The 23,733-nt window shown below is 40.3% G+C and overlaps 2 protein-coding genes across 6 annotated transcripts in view; both read right to left on the bottom strand.

Moving 5' to 3' along the window:
• Positions 1–14,736, bottom strand: part of Aox1 (aldehyde oxidase 1) — a 63,916-nt gene extending 49,180 nt beyond the window's left edge. For 2 of the 3 annotated variants that reach the window (XM_074071355.1, XM_074071356.1), the window contains exons 1-5: positions 14,672–14,736; positions 14,554–14,641; positions 7,908–7,965; positions 5,764–5,860; positions 1,634–1,742 (exon numbers count right to left, since the gene is read on the bottom strand). In XM_074071355.1, coding sequence (XP_073927456.1) covers positions 1,634–1,742; positions 5,764–5,860; positions 7,908–7,965; positions 14,554–14,598 — 309 coding nt within the window. In that variant the 5' untranslated portion in view covers positions 14,599–14,641; positions 14,672–14,736. Of the gene's footprint in view, positions 1–1,633; positions 1,743–5,763; positions 5,861–7,907; positions 7,966–14,553 lie in introns of all 3 variants that reach the window. The other variant, XM_020173001.2, reaches the window with a different exon arrangement.
• A 5,383-nt stretch (positions 14,737–20,119) lies between these two features.
• Sgo2 (shugoshin 2) overlaps positions 20,120–23,733 on the bottom strand; it is a 51,189-nt gene continuing 47,575 nt past the window's right edge. For all 3 annotated transcript variants that reach the window (XM_074071345.1, XM_020173002.2, XM_074071346.1), the window contains exon 9: positions 20,120–20,407. In XM_074071345.1, coding sequence (XP_073927446.1) covers positions 20,396–20,407 — 12 coding nt within the window. In that variant the 3' untranslated portion in view covers positions 20,120–20,395. The remainder of the gene's footprint in view (positions 20,408–23,733) is intronic.

Here is a 23,733-nt window from a genome sequence, read left to right as displayed (position 1 = left end):
TGACTCTTGTGTCTCTTCTTTCTAAGCTTTGCCTAAGGCATGCCTCTAAGTCTTTGGAATCACCAGCGGAACCTGAGGCCCCAGGGCACCCAGATCAAACTACATAGACTCTCTGGAGTGTGAGGACAGGCATCCATCTTTCAAAGATTACTAGGTGGTCTCACTGTAAAACTGAGGTTGTAAATCACAGAGATAAAGTGTCCTTAGGAGAAATGAGGTAAAATACACTCAAGTTGAGAAAAAAAAAAAAGCCTCCAAGTATTTCATGGTTGCCTTCTATCTGCCCACTAATATACTAATGCTCTAGTATGCAGGAATTTATAAAACAGCAACCTTAATCCAGAAAACAATCAAGGAGGAAATACTGCCTTTAATGCCCAGCATTTTTTCTTTGGTTCTAACTTCCAAGGGACAAGTCCTTTTGGATGCTGTCTTCTGGCATCACTGTACAACAGGAGCCCAGTATCAGCAGAGAGCAAGTGCCCTGTGCCCGTGTGTGCTTGAGTTGCACAAGCATGTCCAGGTAAACTCCTCTCCCTCTAGCTAATGACCTTTCATGGAAAGCAAACCATGCACAAAATTCCTTCACATCTAGAGAATCTGAAGGTTGGCTGTTTTCTATGTTGCCCTTTCTTTTCCCTCTTCTACCCATTCGCCTTAATGGCCCTCATCGCCTTAGATCAAAACAAGTAGCAATGGCATTTGGGGGACAATGTATGCATACTTTAAGGAGTCTGAGTCTGAAGGGATGGTCTCATTGGAAGCAAAAGCTCTAAGGAGATGCTACTTTTGGAGAAAAGTCAGAGTCCATTGCAGTCCCTGTCCTGCCTTCTGCACAAGCCCCAAGCTTAACAAATCTTTTTGCTAGCTGAGATATTCATTCTGCTTTGAAAGTCCTATTGATTTCCACTTTCCAGAAAGAAATGAAAAGAAAGAAAGGCGGAAAGGAAGGAAGGAGGGAAGGAAGGAATGAAAGAAGGAAGGAAGAGTAAGGGAGGGAAGGAGCGAGAGGCAGTGAGGGAGGGAGTGAGGAAGGAAGGAAGGAAGAAAGAAAGAAAGAAAGAAAGAAAGAAAGAAAGAAAGAAAGAAAGAAAGAAAGGAAGGAAGGAAGGAAGGTAGGAAGGAAGGAAGGAAGAAAGGAAGGAACGAATGGAGACTGAAGGAGGGATGGAGGGAGAGGGAGTGAGGGAGTGAAGGAGTGAGGAAGGAAGGAAGGAAAGAAGAAAGAGAGAGAGAAAGAAAGAAAGAAAGAAAGAAAGGAAGAAAGAAAAAGAAAGAAAGTTGTATCCTTTAGTGAATGCACCTGGCTCTCATTTCTTTATGAGTTTGGAAGATACAAGATTGACAGGTCCCACATAATCAGAACATACAAACAAACCTGGTTATTTCAGCATTTTTTTTGAAAAAGGATAAGTCTTCTAGTCCTCCAAAAGCATCTTTCAAGAAGACAGTCACAGAACACACATATCCCAATATCCCAGGTTTCCCTCTCAGCACCAGCAGGGTTTTATCTGTTAGCAGTGACCAAACAGCAGAGCCCATACTGCTCTACTCTCTTAGTCTCAAGCACTCATGATGCCATTAATGGTTTTCAAATAACAGAAACCCTATAAAGGAGGAGGCACACCCTCACCTGAATAGGATGAATTCTGGTCTTGGTGCTTCCTATGCCTTCCACAGTGGTGACGGCTGTTCCATATAGAGAACAAATGGGTGTCAGACAGGCATTGGCTGGATAATGCCTTCAGAGTATGAAAGAGAAGCACAAATTACAAATTACATCATGTCCAGTGAGAAAGAGGATCGAGCATTCACTGAGTACCTCCAATAGAGCAGGTTTTGGATGATATCCCAGACTTTGCCTCAATATTTTGTCCTTAGTTCACACTCATTTTACAGAAATAGAGACTAAAAATCAGAGTGAGTTACTTAGGGTCACAGCTACAGGGTCAATGACAGGATTAAAATTAGACCTAAGGTGTGATGTGGTCATGCCTATACTCCCAGCCATGTGGGAGGTAGAGATCAGGAAGATCAGCGCTCGAGGCCAGCCCTTGGCAAAAGGCTCAGGGCAGAAAAGTTAGCACGACCATTCAACCAACAAGCCTAGTGTGGTGGTGAATACCTGTCATTCCAGCCCCCCAGGCAAAAAACTTAAAACCTATCCAAAAAATAACTAAAGCAAAAATGGCTGAGAACATGGCTCAAGTGGTAGAGCACCTGCCTAGCAAGTGTAAGGCCCTGACTTCAAACCCCTATGTGAAATAAATAAATAAATAAATAAATAAATAAATAAAGACAGACCTTATAATTCTAATTCCAGAATAGTTTCAACCAACTGAATTGTTTTCCTTTTGAATGGCGGGCTATATCCTCTAGCTGCATGTAGCCAGCTGCTCACCTAGGGCTTGTTCCATTTTTCATCCCCTACCTAGATGCTGAAGTAAGGATTGGTTGGGCAATAAAGTGAACTTGACATTGTTCTTCAGAAAAGGAAGTGGGGTGTGGGATTCAGAGCTTCCCAATCCCCCAAAACAACTGCTGGAAAATTTCAATTCAGAATGACTCCTAAAATGTCCTCATTTTCCAAATGGAACTATAGATTGTCAATGAACATATGAGATAAATGTTTGATCTCAAAAATAATCAGGAGAGATTCAAATTAAGCAATAAGAAATACCATTTTATTAAGGAAAATATTGTAGGGCTGGGGGCGTGGCTCAAGAAGTACAGTGTCTGCCCAGCAAGTGCGAGGCCTGAGTTCAAACTCAAATGCCACAAAAGTGAAGGAAGGAAGGTAGAGAGGGGGTGGGGGGAAGGAAGGAAGGAAAGAAGGAAATTAAAAAAAAATTGTAATAGCTATTATTACCAAAGGTTTGGGAAAGTGAAATTCATGCACTGTTTACAAGAATGTAAATTAAGCTATCCCAGAGACATTTCACTAGAGGACATAAAAAGTTTCACACACCCTTTTACTCTGCAATTCCTTCTCTGTAGATGTATCACAAGAAAACAGTCACAGACATAAACAAATATATCTGTAAAAAGCATCATTGTACTAATGAACATTAAAAATAGTTTAAATGATTACTAATTGGTGACTGTTTTTGGCACTTCAAAATGATAGAACACATACATCCATTAAAATTTTATTATTTTGAAGAGAAATTCATGAAAAATTAAGCAAATACACAGGTTTTTTAAAACAGTATGCACAGTTCCACTAAAAAAGTATGTGCAGGATGCCTCCATATAACAAAGACAAAAGAAATATTGGGAGGCTATTACTCATTGATAAATAAAGGTAAATATTTATGAACACCTACTATGTGCCAGGAAGAGTTCCAGGAACAAGACAGACAGAATCCCTCATCTGGAGTGTAACTCTAGTTGACAGAACATAGATACTACATATGTGTGCAGACAATATGCAAATACATACTTACATAAATTGAGATGGTGGGAGGTGTTACAAATAAATTAATACTGGCAAAGAGAACAGAGTTGTGAGGTGAGGCAGAGCGCAGCTGGTTAGTGAGTGACCAGGGATGGTTGAAAGTGTAATGCTTTTGCTAAAACCTGAATGATTTGAAAGGGATAAACATGAATAGAAGGGGACAACATTCACACTCAGCCCCGGAAGTGGGAATAAACTGCAGATATCTAAAGCCAGCAAGAGGGACAAAAGGAAGACCAGGGAGGGCCGGGCCTCAGGAAGGTGGGAGTTGGATCAGCCAAGGCTGGAGGCAGAGAGGCCAGGTAGGTAGTGGCCTGGCTTCCCAGTGAGGAGAGTTTGAAGATTAACTCAAAGGCAGCTGAGCTTACAGTTCAGATGCACAGTAAGCCTACTTATTCATGAACTTTGATCAAGTGCAGTCAAGAAATAATAAATAAGTATCAAAGGAAATTTCAAAAACAAAAATTTTAAATTCCTTCACATGCATTACTCAGTTCATTTGCTGAGTTCTGTGTTATTGTCAGTTGTTTAAAATTGTTATGTGACCTGCTAGTGTTTTCCTACCCTTAATTTTGTGAAAATTTGCTTTCCAAAAAGGAAATGGTGCCCCAAAAGCAAGGTAAAAGTTAATGTGCTTAATTTAAGTGATAAAATGAAAATTTTAGATTCATTGAAAGTTGGCATTTCTTAGGGAGTAGCTGGGTGGCGTTATGGGAAAATGAATCAAGCATTCACCGCCCAGTACTGAGCTCTGTGTTCTGAGCGAGGGTTGGTACTCCCTCACAAGTGGTCTCCTTACAACTGAATGTCTACAGACATCAAGGGCCTGCTGTAAGGCACTACCATTCTTGCTCTAAAACGAAAACAAGTCATATACCTACAAAATCTTACTTTTAAAAGACTCACCTTATACTGATTACATAAAGAAACTTAAACTGGGCACCGGTGGCTCACGCCTGTAATCCTGGCTACTCAGGGGGCAGAGATCAGGAGGATCACTGTGCAAATCTATCCTGGGCAAATAGTTCATGGCACTCTATTTCAAAAAAACCCTCCACAAAAAAAAAGGACTGGTGGAGTGGCTCAAGGTAAAGGACTGGTGGAGTGGCTCAAGGTGAAGGCCCTAAATTCAAACTTAAGTAAACTAAACCCCATTAAGTGACAAGCCATCAATCAAGAGAGAAGACACAGATGTTCTCATCTCTAGGATACACTGTTCCCTTTCTGAAATGGAAGGAAGAGAAGACTGTGCTTTAGGCAGAAATAAACAAATCCCAGATTGACCTGCAACAAACTGTTAACGGTCACATGTGGGTGGATATAAGATTAACACACAAAGCTGGACTGCATTATCCCCAAACTCTACTCCACCAAAGCAGAGAAAAATGGGGGCTGGGAAAGAGCACGCAGAGGAACTCTCCAGGAACTTAGGTTCTTTAACAAAGAAGGTGAGGAGGCATGGAAGAACTGTGAGAAAACACCCAGCCTTCACAGAGTAGAAAGTAGAGTACAGGTGGTATAGGGTCATTGCTACCCTTTACAGAGAAAAGACAAGGCAACATGGCTTCAGAGACCTCTCAAAGTATGGAAGGTTGAGACAGGAAAGCCAACAAAATTCCCAGTGATCTAAAATGCTGGAATCAAGGCTAAAAAGCAGGGAGAGATTTCTCAGAGTTCACTATGGAACACTGGCATGTCTGTAACCTCACCAGAGTGCTGATATTTAGTCATCATCTGAGATCTGTGGAGTGATGGAAAATGGCCTAACATGCATAGTTGGAGAGCAGGAAGGGGAGGAGAAAGAGTGATGCAGATAAATATGTGAGGAGATTATGCCTTAAGATTCCAAAGGTGATAGAAGACATCAACCCACACCTTCAAGAAACTTGGCAAGCCTGAAGGATAAATACCAGACATAAAGTGATGTTAATCAGAATAGGAAGCCATTGGTTTTTAAGTCAGAGAATGATGTGATCTGATTCATACTTGAAACCGATCTCTCTGGCTGACCTATGGAGAAAGCACTGCATGGATGGCATTTTCCTCCACAGCCAGTTCAGCCCAACCTTTCCTCCCCAGACAGCACAGGGAGCCAGGTGGGTTGTCAGCCTTTGACAGGGGATTCATTGACCATATGTTATTGTCATTGATGGTACAATTTTTTCCAACCCATCCTTATTCTTGGGATCATGTCTGTCTTATTCCTTACTGGATTCTCAGTGCTTAGCTCAGTTCCTTTCATATATTAAGTACCATAAAACAAAACTGTAAAAATTTAGCCACAGCTGGACTTTGCTTCAAGCTACCTTATCTTCTTGGTGCTTGGGTTGTATCGTGAGATCATCACTGTACAGGCTCCACAGCCTCCCCCTCCACAGCCATATTTAGTTCCTGTGAGTCGTACTGGAAGAAGCACAGTTAAAGATAGAAACTTTTCCATAACTTTCTGTCAGGACAGACCTCATCTTAGGAAGCAGCATCATAGACTCTTAAGTTCAATATGTGTTTATCAAATGATGAATGTATGTCCAGCTGCTCTCTTAATCTTGTAAATTCTTGATTTTGTTTTGTGTGTTATAACTGTGTCTTCCCATTGAAAGAAACTGGACGTTAGGTTCCAAAATTAAGGTCAAACTAAAACAAAGGGAGGGGTCATATACATGTAAAGGTTTGAGAACTTGCAGGTATGAGTACATTTGTTCTTGTCTGAGTCTTTGATGACATATGAAGTAAGATGTTATAAATAATTTGTGGAACATTTGTGTCATATTTGCCACATGTCTGTACCTTTCAGTGGCAGAAATTGCTAGCTGTGACCCTATATCTATTCTATTAGTCTTTAGCAATAACTACTCCCCAAAAACATTTTTAGCCATACACATGGCTGCCTAAAATTAAAAAAATACATCTTTCTAGCCACCTCTGCCACTAGGTAGGGTCATTAACAATATTCAGACATGAGGGTTGGACCTTATATCTTAGTCATCTTTGTGAGGTGAAAGCTTCATGTGGAGGAGGGTGGAGCAGCAAGACATAAGGAATCTCTCATAACTTGCTTCCCAGAAATATATACTCTTTCTAGCCCTTGTCTACCCCCATCTTAGGCTTCTTTGCAGTGAGTGTGACAGCCACAGAAACGCGCCTGTAGGAGCATATCTCCTTCAACAGATTGCTGACCAAGACACCCAGGGGCTACTTTGAAATCGATCACCCCAGTTTTCATTAGGGCCATGCTTCCTATAGGATTCTCCCTGTCAGAGACTCAGTGTTGTGGAGAGTCATGAAGCCCTTGTTGACCATTCCCAGTATCTGTGATGTACATGCTTTGGTCTAACTAGAAGTCTGGGGCCCTTCCACTGAACCTCCTCTCCCTCTCTCCCAGGTCAGACTTGCTCCCCAAGCCTTCTCTGGCTCCCTCCGATCTCCTTTCACACAGACATTTCAACTACAAAACTTCATGTTTGCGCTGGTAACTCAAGTGGTAGCGTGCCCGCCTAGCAAGCATGAGGTCCTGAGTTCAAATTCCAGTATAACCACCACCACCACAAAACCTCACATTCCATTTTTGGTGTCTGTTTCCTGGAAAACCTAAATCAACAAATTAAGAAAGAAATAAACTTCTGCCTTCCATCTTGTTTACTACTATGTGCGTTTTCTGTCACAGTGAACCAAGGTTGATCAGGAAGACAGTATTTGTTTTTATGTTGAAAAATCTTGGATTACTTTCAGGAAAATATGCATGTGTCTGAAAAGCAGTTATTGATGCTTTGGAGTGTGTACATTTTTGGGAGTTTCACTCTCCTCAGGAGGAAAATGTACAAACTCTAGTTACCAGGTTGTTTTGCATGCAATGTAGTGGGGTCTACCAGCCTCTGAATGCTCACTGGGATTCGTGCATAACACGCTGAGGAAGTCTTCCTAGAGGAACATTTTTCAGGGTTGAGTCTCCATTTTTCTTTTACTTTCATTTCAGGAGATTTTCACTCTTTCTTTTTCTAATGGACACGATGATTAGTCATTGAAGACAGTGCAAATATTGTCACTTGTAATTCTAAAGGATGTCTAATTAATCCCTTTTCACACCCACCACTTTAATTCCCATTGCTAGTTTTTCTATTTTATACCATTGATTTAGTGTTAAAACAGATCAGAAAGGTTTTTCTGATAGCCACCAATTGTGCACTGCCTATAAAACAAAGATGAACATAAAGTTGTTCAAAGATGAGACAGTCTCAGTGTGGCTCTAAAATCTAGGCATCCAAAATATCATCAGAGGAAGGCATTGGAGCTATAAACTCTCTCTCTCTCTCTCTCCTTCCCTCTTCCTTCCATTTCTCTCTCTGTCTCTGTCTCTGTCTCTCTCTCTCTCTCTCTCTCTCTCTCTCTCTCACACACACACACACACACACACACACACACACACACACACTTGAAGCAAAGAAAAGGATACAAGTCTTCCTCAGATATGGTAACAGCATTGTTTCAGGATCAACATTTTTTTCTATCACCTATATAAGAGAAGAATAAAGTTATGCACACAAAATTGAGAGAGCCAGTGAGATAGTCATATTGTTAGGATTGTCCCAATTTGAGGAAGATGCACATTAATTAACTCTTTTACTCATATTTTCAAGATGATTTCACATGTATGAAACACCTGTGATGCAGAAATTGCCTCTCAACCGTGAAGTGTAATTTTCCAGCTCAATTCTCAAGCCCCCAACCCTGTGGCACTGTCCATGGTCCTAAACTATCACTGCTCTTGTTTCAACTAAGAACACTAGTGCCTCCTGTCCAGCTTCTCCAAGACAGTCTGAAGCAGGTGAGGGAAAAGAAACTGATAAACAGAATTAGGGGGTGATAGGAGAAAAATAGAAACCGAGAAAGAGAGAGGAGCTTTTGGAGTAAAATAGCCTCCAGAATAGAGAAACTGACATAATTAATTAAAAAGACTAGTTTGTTTATCAAATAAACAGTTTCCAGAAAAAGACCACAATCAACCATGGCCTCAGATGAAAGAAACAATTGAGAAGATGAATAAGTGATGGAGAACCCACAGCCAGGCACTCCTAGGCAATTGTGGGGGCAGGGAGCCCAACAGTCCAGCCCAGAGCAACCACATGGAGGGCTGAGGCTAACAGGTCATGACTGGTCTTGGTTCTCACAGTGATCATGTTTTCTCTTTTTTGATTACAAAATTGAGATTTCTTTTACATTCATAGCACAGATAGAAGCATAATTTGTTTCACAAGTTCATAAGCCAAAATCATCTTTTACCATGTTACAGTAATTTTGCCTTCTGGGAAGTACAGTGAAGAGGGGGCTGCCTGCTCACCCTCAATTCTAAGTAGGCACATACTAGGCAAAATAGGGCTGTGCCAATTACTGCAGTCAGATCTGTTCTCTCGAGGAAGGTGCAATACAGAATGGGAGATGTGTGTGTGTGTGTGTGCACATGTTCAGATTCTGTATTATAAGAGAAATGTGGTGTATGTTCCAGGCATCCCCAACTAATTGGCCCTCAATGGAACTCTTTATTTCCCAAACTTACTTCCCTCCTTCTTTTTACCAACCTATTTCACAGTCTCACTGTCTGCTAGGTCATCTGAGTTTTAAAGCCTGAGCTATTTTCAACTTTGTCTTTCTTTCAATCCATTACAATCAATGTCACCAAGTTCTGCCACTTATACTCCCAAAATGATTCTCTAAACACCCTTCACTTCTACTGCCACTGCCAGAATGAGCCCTTCTCACCTTACGCCTGAACAGTTATAACTGCTGCCTAACAGGTCTCCCTGCCTCCACTCCGGGCACCTACAATGCCATCCACTACACCCTTGCTGGAGTGGCCACTCCAGACTCCAGGTCTGACATCTCTTGTATCTGCCTAAGTTCAAAATGGCAACTGGCTGCCAAACAGCCATGTTGGGAATTTTTGAATCACCCAGGTGCTTGTTCAGATGACCTCTGGAATCAGGATTCCTGAGAGAGGGAACCGGAAAATCTGCATCGTTAATGAGCAGGTTGAGTGGGTCTTCTTCTGGGAATTTATACTCAAGAGTCTGGAGAACAAGAAGAAATTCAAACTGCTTGATAATGTGTCTGTGATAAACTGCTCCCATGACTCCCAGCCTGTTGACCCAGGCATCTTGAATTCAGGGCACTTGAGAGACATGGAAAATCCCAGCAGTACGTGGACTTTGAATTTTGTATTTGCATGCAGGGTTCTTCCTCTGTGGAAAGTCCTCTCTCTCCCACTACTTGGCAGGTTGCTGCTTCAATGCTCTGCTCAAAAATTTTCTGCTGAGACTGCTGCTACCTAATATGCCCTTCCCCAGTCCATATTCCAAGTGGCCATCCTCCTCTGCACACTCCTGGCCAATGTCCTCATCTCTCTCCTGGCACATTTTACCCTGCACCACCATTATTTGTGTATATATGAGACTCTCTTGGTCCTGACACCAACCACCTTCTGTTATTCTTTGTTTCAGATGCTGAGCTTGGTGCTAGAGATGTATCATGGAGCATGATGCATGCTAACTAACAAAACGAGTAACTTGAACCTTGGTCTATCCAACTTGCTATGATAACTCCAAGGAGAGAGGAATGATTTCTCACAAACCAGAGCATGTGTACAGAAGAAAGAAAAATCAGAGAAGTTATCAGTGGTAGAAACTGTTGGCTGTCTACCCCAGCATGTGCATTCCTTTTCTTCCTTCCCCTTGGAATGGGGATGAAGTGCTAGAACTCCAACAGTCATCTTAGACCATAAGGCACCACATTAATAGCAACAGAGGGGAAGAGAGAGAGAGAGAGAGAGAGAGAGAGAGAGAAGGAAGGAAGGAAGGAAGGAAGGAAGCTGGGCATTGATGGCTCCTGCCTGTAATCTTAGCTACTTGGGAGACTGAGATTGGGAGGATTGCAATTTGAAGCCAATCTGGGCAAACAGTCCACTAGACCCCCTCTTAAAGTCTGGTGGAAAGTGGCACTGGCTTGAACTTCATTTATTTTTCTTGATTTGGTAGATGACATATTTGGGGGTAGGGAAGTAGGAACAGGTATCTAGCAAACATCTTGTCCTGGAAGCTCTCAGAGTGAAAGACAGAGGTCAGAACTAAGACAGTAGTTGAGGAGGTGGGAATAGAGCTTTTCTCATTGACTCTGGACTGGAGAGCAATGCCAGAAGGTCATGGCTGCCCTAGGCAGAAGAATCACAGTCCTTGTGTATAACTATCTGAGTATACCGTGGTGGTCACAAGAGAGGAATCTACCCCTTTTATGTCCTCCAGCCCTTTTACAAGAGTCCAGGTTCCCACTCCTAAAGGCCCTGCCAGATCTAAGACAGAGGAAGAAAGAAGAAAAAGAAAGAAAATAAAGAAGGGAGAGAAAAGGAGGGAAAATACAGCAAATAAGGGAGGGAGAGAAGGACAGGTAAAAGGACTAGACTGAAAGGTAGAAAATGAGGGAATGAAAAGATGAGCCTTGTGGCAAACAGTTAGCAGAGAACACAGCCCACAGCAGCCTCAGAGAAGAGAGGTAGGCCTGAGGGCATGGCCAGTGGCTTGCTTCTGCCTGAGATTCTGGTTGTTTTAAAATGAGTCTGGCCCATTGGTTCTTGCTCCCTCAGCCATGTTTACCGGCTCCACTTTTTGCTAAACCATTACAGTCATCCCAGCAACCCAGAAACCTCTTCTCTCTTCCTGGTAAGTCAAGGACCACCCAGAAAGCACTGACCAATGTCACCAATGGATGGCTCTTTCTGGATCCCTCCACTAACACCAAGCCAGTCATGAGCACTGTTCTTGGTGACCGCTCCCCACTCCAGAGTCTAACACCTGAATGGGTCCTGGTTACTACTAAAGCAGGTGGACTTCTGTTAGGTCCCTGATGTCCACTAGGGCAGGTGGAAAGTTCCAAGACTATGCAATCTTTAACCAGGCCCCCTGAAGCATAACCGCTTGTAATAATTCCCCTGCTTGCAAAACCGCAACAAGTTCTTCAACTTGCAGTACATGTCGACCCGTTCCATCTGGTGATCACTGACAATCAGGGCCCAACAACCCAGTTGTTCTCTGAAACAGACACCCTCCCCCCTTTGATGGATAGTCCCTCCTATAAAGCCCACAGCCTAATTTACCTGGGTGCTGCACTCTGAACCCTAGAGTAAGCCTGGCAGTCTGGCCCCCAATAAATCTTTCTTTTCTACATGTGGTGTGGTCTCTGTTCAGCAGTTCCTTACATTTTCCAGTTCAGATGTTAGCAATGGTTTCTACCCTGCCAACCACTCTGCATGGAGCTTAATTCTCATCCCAGTTCCACAGGCTCGGTACCACTATCAGCTCCATTTGTGAAGGGGGAAAACAGGCTCAGAGATATTAAACTCCTTGCCTGAGCCCTCAGAGCTGCCATGTGGAGCAGTGGACAGTGCCGGATTCACACCTCGAACTCTAAGCACCACTGCCTCATGGAACAATGTGCTTCCATTCCTCAGTTGAGGTTAGAAAGTAACATCTATGAGATATTTTATTTTTGGGTGCTTCCTCCCTTGAATTCCATGCTAAGTGGGCCATCTATTCTTCTGGGGGCCCCGGTAGAGCAAGTAAGATTTCAATCTCTCAGTTACTTGCTCTCTGACCAAAGTGCATAGGGCTTGCTTCCACAATGGCCTTGGCTCCTGCCTGATGACATCTTTTGGGTGACCTAGGAAGATTTTGCAAAGAGCACAGACCAGAAGCCAACCACATTACCTAGAGATCCTAATTGGCTTATAAGATTCTTTTCAAAGACAAGTTTGTAATCCCAAAAGTTATATTTGACTTTAAAATACCTCTTCTCTCTGGTGATTTTTCCTCTCATATTTTTCTAAACAGTCCCTCACTCTTTGTTCTAATTCTATCCACGCGTCTAACCAGGCTTACCAGTGTCAAGCATATACTTACCAAAATGTGGAAGGGAGAAGAAGGGTAGGGAAAGGCTGATATGATTTTTTTTTTAATGGAGTAGTTGTGAAAACTGAGTCAATATCTAGAATGATCTTTACAAATGACCAGAGGACGTTTGGCTTATAGATAGTGGGCCCACAGATAAGCACCAGCTTATGTGGTCTTAAAGATCAATGCACCTGGGTGCTGGTGGCTCATGCCTGTAATCGTAGCTACTCAGGAAGCAGAGAGCAGGAGGATGCTGGTTTGAAGACAGCCCAGGCAAATAGTTCGTGAGACCCTATCTCGAAAAAAAAAAAATCACTAAAAAGGGGTGGTGGGGTGACTCAAGGTATAGGCCTGAGTTCAAGCCCCAGTACCTCCCCCTCGCCCCCCCAAAAAAAATCAATGGAGCACGAACTCCATTGAGCTAGCCATTATGTTAAAAAAAAAATCCCTATACTGTTTATTTGGAAGCAGGGGAGGGAGAAAGGGGTTAGACTCAAAACACCTGTCGCCACCTCATTGAGCTAAACCCCTTACTGTCACCCTTAAAACACTATTAATCTGGACCCTGTCCATGTCTCCCGCTCTACTTATCTATTCCCTAAGCACATAAAACCCCTTGTTTCCCAAGACTTTGCACACGGAATTCTTTGCCCCAAATGCTCCTTCTCCAGGTAATTGCTTTGCTCCCACTTCATCCCAGACACTGCTCACATGTCACCCTGCAAGACCTAAATGTCCATCCCATCTCAAGAATCCTGGCCACCTCTGTCCTCTCTTAGCTTTGTGTTAGCCAGTTCCCATCGCTGTCCGATACCACACATTTCCATATTGATAAGCTTACTGGCTGTCTCACCAGCACAGCAGGGACCGTCATTTCTCTAGTCTGTCGCATCCCATAAGCCTGAATGGACCCTTAATAAATAAGGAAATCGAATATTCATGACCCCTCTTTATGAAGTCAGTTTTCCCCTTTCAGCAGAGGACCTGAGGTAATTGAGGTTCATTACCTCAATGACAGAGCTGGAATTGAATCCTTGTTTGTTTAAACAGCAACAGTAGTGTTTTTTGTTTACTGTATTATTCTATTATGCAAAAGAAGCAGACATAATGTCAATCACTTTACCTATTATCCCATTTTACCCTCAGAGAGTCCTGAGGGGAGATTCTAATGAGTGAGAAAAAACAAGCTCATCCAGTGTGGAACCCAGGCAGTAGAAATGGGAAGATTCTTCTGGGAGCTTGTACGATTTGGTGGATCCTCTTTAAGAAAACACAATATAAACACAAATTCAAACTCAAGCCGGGGGCCTCACAACAAGCTCTTCACAAGTGAGGGGCTTCATGCTGAACCTCTAGTAGCTTCCTGAGAGTCCTCCAGGGCCTGTCCTTAGCCAGAAGCAAGGGTCACAGGTGGCTTCAAATGGACTAGCACTGGCACTGCAGAAAACAGGTCTCTTGGCCACTTAACCTTCTCCTTCAGTTTCCCCATTCAAAGCAATGTCAGTTAGTGCTGGGGAACACTGAGAGCAAACAGCTGCGGTGGTCAATGCTCACATCTAAGGGGTGCTTATTGGATGTCCAGGGGTTTTGCTGCCCCTAAGTAACTGACACTGCCTGGAACCATCCCAGAGGTCTGGAGAGCCAGAGGACAAAGGCTACATTCAGCGGAGGGCCCTGTGAGGTCCTTGGGTGTCCCCAGAGCCTGGCTTTAGTAATTTCTGCAGGAACTCTCTGTTACTTTGGAAAGTCACAACTTTTTCATCTGAGAGACTATGGGGGTGGCTTGCTTTGGTTCATCTTTGTGGTCTGTCTCTACTGGAAATTGCTTTCTGCTTATGGAGACAGGCCGAGTTGAGGCTCAGCCACCTGCGTGGGTTGCTCCCAATCTCCTGGGAGAAAATGTTCCCGTTATCAGCTGGAGTTTGGGGGAGGGAAGATTGGGAAGTGCTGGCCTTGGTGGGTGAGAACAAAACTCTTTTCTTCAGGAAAGGGGACATCAGGGAGGGAGAGGCCCAAAGCTCCCAGGACAGACCCTGAAACACTTCCTTTACTCGCCCAGATGCAGAGGTGGGGACGCAGGGGCATCTTAAACCTTGCGGGCTAAAGACCAGGGAGCCGGGCGGGCTTAAGCGGGGAAGCACCTGGGGCGGCCCGGCGGGCGCTCACCTTGCGGCCGTTCACATAGAAGAGCAGGTCGGGGGCCGGGTCCATGGTGGCCACGCGGACGGCGACAGTGCGGACGGCGACAGTGCGGACGGCGACAGTGCGGGCGCCGACAGTGCGGGCGCCGAGCGGGTCTCCGGGCGTGGAGAGCGGGTTCTGGGAAAACTGAGCGCGCCGCGGCAGCCCGAGCGCTTTGGCCGAGAGGCGCGGGTCAGTGACCCTGTGTCCCCGCCTGTGGCGCTCAGCGTCTGGCCACGCCCGCCTGCCGCTTAGCAGATACTGTGGGTCTGTGACATCGCTTTGTCCCTCTAATATCACTGCTTTCCAGCTAGAGTTGAAGTCTTCTGCTCCCTCCTTCCCTCCCTCCCTCCATGCCCGTTACAGGTCTGTTTTTGGGTTTTGTTCGTTTTGGGTTTTGGGATTACACCAGGACCTCAAGCATGCTAAGCATACACTCGGCCACCGAGCTACATTCCCAACGGCCCTCGATTCCTTTTCCCCCATTCCCTCTGGTTATTTATTTATTTAGTTGTTTTTGGAGATAGGGTTTCAAGAATTATTTGTCCGTGCTGGCTTCAAACAGTGATCCTCTCAATCTCAGCCTCCCAAATTAGCTAGGATTACACGCGTGAGCCACCAGTGCTTTGCTAGCCCTGGATTCTAAATAGCAAATAATCACATTCATTCCAAGTCTGCAGGAAAGGAGCTTAAGGATAACGAAGGTTTTTACAACTTTATCTTCTGATTTTAGAGATAATTACCCAAGCCAGAGTGGTGGCTCACTGCTATAATCCCAGCAATCAGAATGCTGCAGCAGGAGGATCACAAGTTTGAGGCCAGCATCATCTACAACGAAACAATTATCCCAGTATTTTTTAAATTAAGAGCTACCCTGATATGAAACTTTTTTTAAAAAAAGAAGTTTTTATTGCAATAACGAATCACAAAGTTTATCTGGTAAATGCCAACAAAGGCAAAATATCTTGGAAGACTTTTAAAAAATAAAACTTGGAAAATACTTAGAATGTATAAAAATAAAAATCACTCAGGAGCCCACATTTAGAATTTCACACTGTTAACTTTTTGGCTCCCTTTACATTTTTGAAATCTGCATTATAACATTTTCAAAAACCCAGATGAGGCTGACTCATTATTTTCTGGACTTCTTTTCATTTAACACAGAATTTTTCCCTATTATTTCATTTATGTAGATACACAAATTTCACTATGACAATGTCCAGAGTTTGTACATAGAAGGGTACAGCACCGTCCCCTGCTCCTCTCAGACATTTAGCAGTGGGTGGTCAGTGCTTCCATTTTCTCTGATGAGTTTTAACGCCAACCCCAGGCACGTTATTTTACTCCTGAGCGTCAGTAGACACTGTGTCATAAAAAATGTCTTTTGATTTCTTTGGTCAAAAGGTTATTCAATGTATTTGCTTGTGGTTTCTCTTAATCTAGAACAGTCTCCTCATTCACTCCCCTTATTTTTGTCATTATTTTTATTGATTTTTATTTTTATAATGATTGTACACATTTATGGGGTCAAATATGATAATTTGGTTTATGTGTACAATATGTAATGATCAAATCAGGATGATTAGTGTATCTATTACCCTACAATTTTATCATTTCTTTCTGGTGAGTATATCCCCAATCTGCTCTTGTGGTTATTTTGAGGTTATTACACTCACGCTACTGTGCAGAACACCAGCACTCATTCCTCCAGTGGTATACCTGATGGTCCATCTCTCCCCACATCCTCAGCCTTTAGCAAGCACAATTCTCAACTTCTATGAAATCAACTTTTTAAGAATCCGCGAGTAAGAATGTGATGTTTGTCTTTCTGCCACCTCCTCCAACTTTAGTGCTATGTGCAAGTCAAAGAAGAAACGAGGTCAGTTGTCCAATAGAATAAGCACATTTTGAATGTGACTGATCGCTTCTTCTCGGTGTTGTTTTTCTATCCTAGTTATTTCCTACACACTGGATATTATATCCAAAGCCTTGATTATATTCAGACTCAATTTATTATTTTTGTGTGTGTGTTGGGGGGGCAGAGGAAAGAATATTTCATGGGTATATTGCATCACATCAGGAGGCATGTGATGTCTGGTTATCTCATTCCGAATGATATTAATAGTCTAATATTCCTTCATAGTGAATTTACCAACATCTCACTTAATGGTTTCACATTCATTGTTGAGCACTGAAAGTCACTTTACTGGAGGGTTGCAATTTTCCTAATTCTAGCATTCCTTTTGTATTCATCAGCTAGGATTCTTCTGAACTATCCTTCACTATATGCATCAACTATGCACAAATTAAATTCAGGATAACTTTCTATTACTTTCCCTTAAATTATAAATTTTTGGAGTATTGAGTTAGCATCCTAATAATTTTTAGTGGTATCTAATACTTTTTGCTTTCTCTTTTCCCCTTCTTTTTTGTCTATCAATTTATGATTTTTCTCATAGTTAATGTTTTAATAAATTTCTGTCATCATTCTCAGAGATGCAGTTTGTCCCATCTTAGGGCAATAAAAGTACCTTCAAATTGGAATGTGTCCTTTTGATCTGATTGCATTTGGTTTGATAATTTCATTGCTTTCCAGCACAGTAAAATGTCACAGGCTCACTTATATCCTGTCCCAGACTTGGAATCAATCATTTCTCAAAAGAGCCCTGGTTGCTTAGCAAGCCTGAGGCCCTGAGTTCAATCCCTAGTTCTGCCAATAAATAAACAAATAGATAGATAGATAGATAGATAGACAGATAGATAGATAAACCCTGGTTCCTTTCAATGAGTAGTGATATTTAGAAACCATAATCCAGACGGCAGCAGTGCTTATTGCCAATGAGTGGTCACTGTTTCTAGCATGTTCAGTGGACAGAGCTAGAAAATGTAAAATTACGCAAAGAGCAGTGGGGAGAGCATAAGTTCACACTGATGCTTCTAATTAAAATTCAAGATTGTAAGGGTTTACAAAAAAGTCTTGGATTTTGGCATGGTTTGTCTCCATTAAAACTTATGTTAAGGCAGTAGTTTGGGAAGTGGGGCTCAATGGGAGGTATTTTGGTTAAAGGGTGGAAGCTCTCACGAATGGATTAATACCTTCCTCATGTGAGCTTTCACTTTCTCTAGATTAGTTACTTCAAGGCTACCCCTCCCATTTTATCTCTTCTGCATATGCCTGCTTCTCTTCTACTTTCTGTGGTAAGTTAAAAGAGCACAAGGCCTCACCAGAAGCCAAGCAGATGCTGCTGACAGACTCTTGGACTTCCAACTTCCAGAATCCTGAGCCAAAATAAACCTATTTTCTTTATAAACCACTCAGCCTCAGGTATTCTATTATAGCCACAGAAAACAGACTAAGGCAAATCTGTAATTATACCATTTTTCTTATGTCAATAGTCTTGGTTCTAAAACCTTAACGTAATTGCTTTATCCTCTACCTAGAGCTATTTAAAACCAAGAGCATCAATTTACAGTAACAGTAAACTAGTAAGTAAAAGTTTGATTTCTTGCTATTTTTTCTTTTTCATTCTTCAGAGTACATCCTACTGAACATGTAAATTCAAAAGTTTTTTTTTATCACCATTTATCTGTTTTCTCTGTCACCAGCTTGGATTATTTTTATTTCAGGTTGCTTTCAAATAAACTCACTCACTGATGGCTCTTGTTCTTTTTTTGCTATTACAAACCATGGCATAGTGACATTATTTCAAGAGATTTTTAGTATAGTTCCCTAAAAGTGGATTGCCATGTCCAATGATAAACGCATGTATAATATTGTGGGATATTGTCAATCTCTTCTATAAGCTTATCTCATCTTGAATTCTTCCAGCAATGTGTTAAGAACACCTGTGCTAACAGTGCAAAAGGGTTGGATTATTAGAACCTAGAAACTTAGGAGATCTCTGGAGGATGTAATACCTCAGACACTAGGAAAAGGGCTTTCAAGGGCCAGAACTGAGATCTCTAAGCAGGGGTTGCAGGAGGGTGCTGGTACCTCAGCAACCTAAAGGCACCTCCCTGAAAAGGCAGACCTGTGGCCTCTGGTGAAGGAGCACAGCCCAATTAGTGCTGGTACCTCCAAGAGAACAAGGCTGTTCTAGGAGTGCTGAAACTAATTGTTGCCTATGGTGAAGTATCATTCATTAAGAGGACATTGACATGAAAAGCAAGAAAACAGCAAGGAACGAGTTTAGTCTCTGTTCCCTGTTTTTCCAGCTCCTCTAGTGCCCCCTGCTGACAGGAGTTAAGAAGTCAGGTAGCAAAAAAAAAATGTGATTGTCAGTCACACATCATACAGCAAAGTAAAGACTTGGGCTTAGAGCTGAGACAACAGCTGGCATGCATTAAGAAGTAGGGCTAATCCTGTGAAAACAAGGTTTCAGTATCAACAAACCTATAAATGTTGTTCATCATATCAAAAGAAAAACAAAAGAAGAAATGTGCTCAACCTAGGAGGAAAACTTTAAAACTCTCCTAGTCTATACGATATAGAGTATGGTACTGGTCATAAAAAGACACAGGCTAGCACAACATGTTAGAAAATCGAGAAATAGCTGTAGCTGTATGTGAAAATTCAGCATAAAAAAGGTGGCACTTTAAATTAGCAATAAATACCATGGATTTTTAAATTAGTGGGAGTCATTTGGAAAATAGTAAAAATTGTATGCATATTTCACACCCTATAATAGAATAAATTCTATATGAATCAAAAATGTAAGAAAAACTTGAAACCCTGGGTACTTTTATAACTTAGAAATAGAAAATTCTTTTACTATGACCAAATTCTACTAGCACTAAAATAAAAGGTTGATAAACCTGACTATATAAAAAGTAATTTTCATGGGAAAGGAAAAAAGAAAAGACAAATCCTATAAAAAAATGAGAAAAATAAAATCTAATACCAGGATGAGTCTAGGAGGTCTAAAGTCTTAAAATAATAGCTTAGAACGGAACAAAGATTGTCAGGGTGTTAAGCTCTTCAGCACAGCATAAACTGTCACTTTAATAAAGCCGCCAGCCTCCATCCAACTAACATTGTTGGGCCAGTCATATATTTCAGGAGTAGAAGTGCCACCTTTAATGTTTTGAAGAAGTTCTGTGACACCCTGAGACTCGCAGTAGTCTCTCAAAGTACAGTTCTAGAAAAACTTCCTTAAGCATTTGTTTAAAATGCAGATTACTATGCCCAGCCCTTCACTGGTCAGAGATTGTGTCAAAAGCTTTTACATCTAGGAAGAACAGAATTTGACTAGTTATGTGAATATATAAACTGTGTATTATACTAAGTGATCTTTAAAACAAAACTATAAAAACAAATTCAAAAAAGAGCCTAAAAAGTCAGTCCCCTCCCCCAAGTCATCAGATTACAGGAATAAGGAAGCTGACACCTAACAAGTATTTCTGAAAGTAGAAGGAGGAGGAGGATGGGATTTCACATCCTCTTAGATATTCACATATATTGAATGATTCAAAAGCAAAACAAAACAAGCTAGTTTGGTACACAAGATAACCAATACAAAAGTATTTAATACATTTTATTTGGTTAAAAGGGTAATAGTTGTTGTTTGATTCAAGGATGTTAGGTAGAAACTTAAATGAACAAGAAAATAGTTATGTGATAACCAAAATAATTTAAAAAGTTTAATATTACAAAATAACTATCATTTACATAAATGTAAGGATGAACAAACCAACATTCCATGAAAGGCCAAAAAAAGAAAAATGAAACTTTTCTTCAAGTGTTTAATCTTCTTGATCCTAGTTCTAGTTCTGTTCTGACTCATTATGCTTCGAGAACTCAAAAAAAAATAGAATCTGTATATTTACTTCATCTTCTCATCTTCCTGCAAGAGAAAAAAAAAAAGAGAAGATTAATCATAATAACAGCCCCCTAACTAGTGTTTTTTCTGTGAAGCACGGAGAAGAAAATTATTGCCTCAAACCAGTAAAAAAGCAGTTTCCTTAAACCACATGCTTTCTGGATAGTCTCATAGTCTGTGCTTTTCTTTGTAGATTTTACCACCTGTGATTGCACTCCTAAAGTTTTTGTTGTTTGGTTTTATCTACATTTGACTTTTATCTCAATGGAATCATACTATAGGTGCTGTTCTATAACTTGCTTTTTTCACTCAATGTCTTTCCTCATTTTCAAGGTTTTCCTATATTGGAACACTAAACATACTCATTTTATATTCTGTATCTGATTCTGCTATCAATTGTTTCTGCTGAAACCTTGTTCTGTGTGTGTAGCATGTTTTTCTTTACTGAGAGCTACTCGTTCATTTCTCTTGGAACTTAAGCTGAAGAAAATGTGTTGAGGCGAAGGAAGGCTCCTTCAGAAAATACTTGTATTTGCCTCTTAAAGACAAGAGGTATGCTATAATTCATGGACTAATTATACTAAATTCTCACATGACTTTTTTTTGTGTCTTCCAGATATGAATTCTAGTTGCAATCTGCATAATTTTGGTTACAAATCCTCAAAATACTTTTTTTTCCTCCTAAATTCAGCACCAGAGTTATTTCCTGGGGCTGAAAAAGCCAGTGGGAAGTTATTTTTAGCTTGCTGCTCTCTTGAGAGAGGAGCCCACCTTTCCAGAAGGGGAGCTACCATTAGGCTCTTCATTTTGGCTAGACCCATGTTTGTATTATGTCCTTGGACTCACACAATTGTGTATCTGATGCTCAGGTTCACCTGGTTAGACAATTGCCTGCAGGTAAAAGTCAGTTTCAGACTCCACTTACTTTTTTGGGTCCCTGCTGTCAACCAATCTCTGATCTGAGCTTTTCTTACTTTCTAACTAGCTAAGAGGATCATCCAAGTCATTTTGGCTTTTTAATATTTACTCATTAATTTTATTTTCTCAGTAAGAGGATCAACCCATTACCTAATACTTCATGTTGCAAGAAGAGGTGTATTTCTCTGATATGCTATGTGTGTGCATGTGTTTTTGCATGAAACATGCACATGATCCCAAATTTAAAAGGTAGGAAAGACTAGATAGAGAGTAGGTTTCTTTCTCTGTGCTGTATCTCTCTCCAGAGCCAATCTGATACTACTGCTTTCAGTAATTAGAATTAACAAATTTTTTAGAACTAAAAATCATGATGTACATTCAGTACAAATACTGAATGATGAAAATCCAGCTGCCACTCTTTCTTCTTTTGTTTTTGAATTGGAAGTGGAATGTAGCAGGTGTTATTAGTTTCTGGTTGCCCCCATGAAAATCCTGATTGAACATAAGTATTGAGAACAAGAGTAGCAGATCTCATCAGGAAGGTGATTCATATATATTTTTAAAAATCTTTTTAAGTCCCAAAGCACTGAACAAAGAGGATTATTTTTAATAGTAAAAGCCACAATCCACAATGAATATATAATATATATTTATTATATATGTACCAAATAGTAGAGCCACTATCGTTCTAAAACAAAAACTAGAAGAGAAGCATAGAGATGTAGGAAGACAATAATATATTTTAATACACCACTCAGTACAAGATAGATCAGTTAGACAAAAATAAGAAGAAATGAAGATAGGATAAATCTATGAATATATATCAAACTATATGCCCTGATAATAGAGAACACATTTTTCTCAACTACTTACAGCACATTTACAAAAAGCAAACCAAATATTATTAGTAATGTAGAAATATCACAAAATAGTCTCTGATCACATGCAAAAAACTTAGAAAATAACTTGAGAACTTTTGTTTACAAACAAAACCAAAAATTTTTAAATCTCCTATAACTCCTGAGAAATTAAAAAATAGTGATATTATCATAATATATAATGACATATGGTGAAGATGCAATCTATATCAGAATCTAAAGGATGCATGTGAAACATTGATCAAAGGGAAATTAATTACACTAAACATTTTTGTCCGTAAGTGAAAGAATAAAAACAAAATGAATTTCCAGCTCCAAAAACTAGGGAAGAAAAGTTAATCAAAAGGAAACAAATATAAAGAAGGAATGAATGAGGCAAAGAACAGAAAAATAGCAGCCCTAACTAGTAAGTCAAATTTCTGATTTTTTTTGCTAAAGTTAATGGACAAACTACTACATAACTTGAAAAAAAGTACTGATACAAAAAAAAGAATGAAAAAGGGAAAATGATCATTGAAAAAAGATAATTAAATTCTGTTTACAAACTGAATTCCTAAGGAATACTTTTGTATATTTTTTATGTAACTAAATTTGAAATAAATAATAAATAAATAATAATAATTTTTAATAGAAATACAAGTAATCAAAACTGATCCCATTAGAGTGAAAAATGTTTAAAACAATTTTCACAAAGGAAATAGACAAAGTTATTAAGGAACCATTCCACAAAACAAACAAACAAAACAAAATACCCCACCATGTCCAGCTAGCTTGAGAAGGAATTATAAGAAACCTTTTAAGAGCAGACAGTTCTAGTACTCTATACATTATTTCAAGACAGTGTAAAAAATAAGTTCCTGACTCTCTTAATACAGAAGATATAAAATACTGATACCTAAGCCAGATACAGAAAGTTCAAGGAAAATTATAGACCTCTATCAGTTATGAATATTGACATAAAATTCTAAACAAAATATTTTAGCAAACATAATGTGAATTATTATGTGAATACTTATATGATTTATTATGAAAAAATAATACCATGACCATGTGGGATTTATTCCAGGAATGCAAAATTGGTTCAATATTAGAACACCTAACATCATCATGGTAATAAAGCTAAGAAAATAAAGCTTATATAATCTCCACGGATGCTGAAAAAGCCTTTGACAAAATTCAACACATAATTATGATAAAAATAAACATGTGGGACACTTCTAATATAAATTATATATACCTTAACCCTAGAGTCAGTGTCTTGTTACTAGAGAAACAATAAAAAAAATTTCCACTAAATTGAAAATAAAGTAAAAATGCCTTCCATTCCTACTACTATTCTACACCATAGTCGATGCAATCAGCAAGAGAAGTCAATTACAACCATATGATGGAGTAAAGAAGTAAAACTATCTCTATTTTCAGAGACTATCATAGTGTACCTGGACAATTCCAGAGAATGAGATAGAGAATAAAAGAATTAGGTTAAGTAAAAAAGATATAAAACTGACACCAAATAGCCTTCATATACACAAACAATAAACACTGGGCAA

The sequence above is a fragment of the Castor canadensis genome, chromosome 4 (genome assembly GCF_047511655.1).
Source record: "Castor canadensis chromosome 4, mCasCan1.hap1v2, whole genome shotgun sequence".
NCBI lineage: Eukaryota > Metazoa > Chordata > Mammalia > Rodentia > Castoridae > Castor > Castor canadensis.
This window is presented reverse-complemented; position numbering and strand designations above follow the sequence as displayed.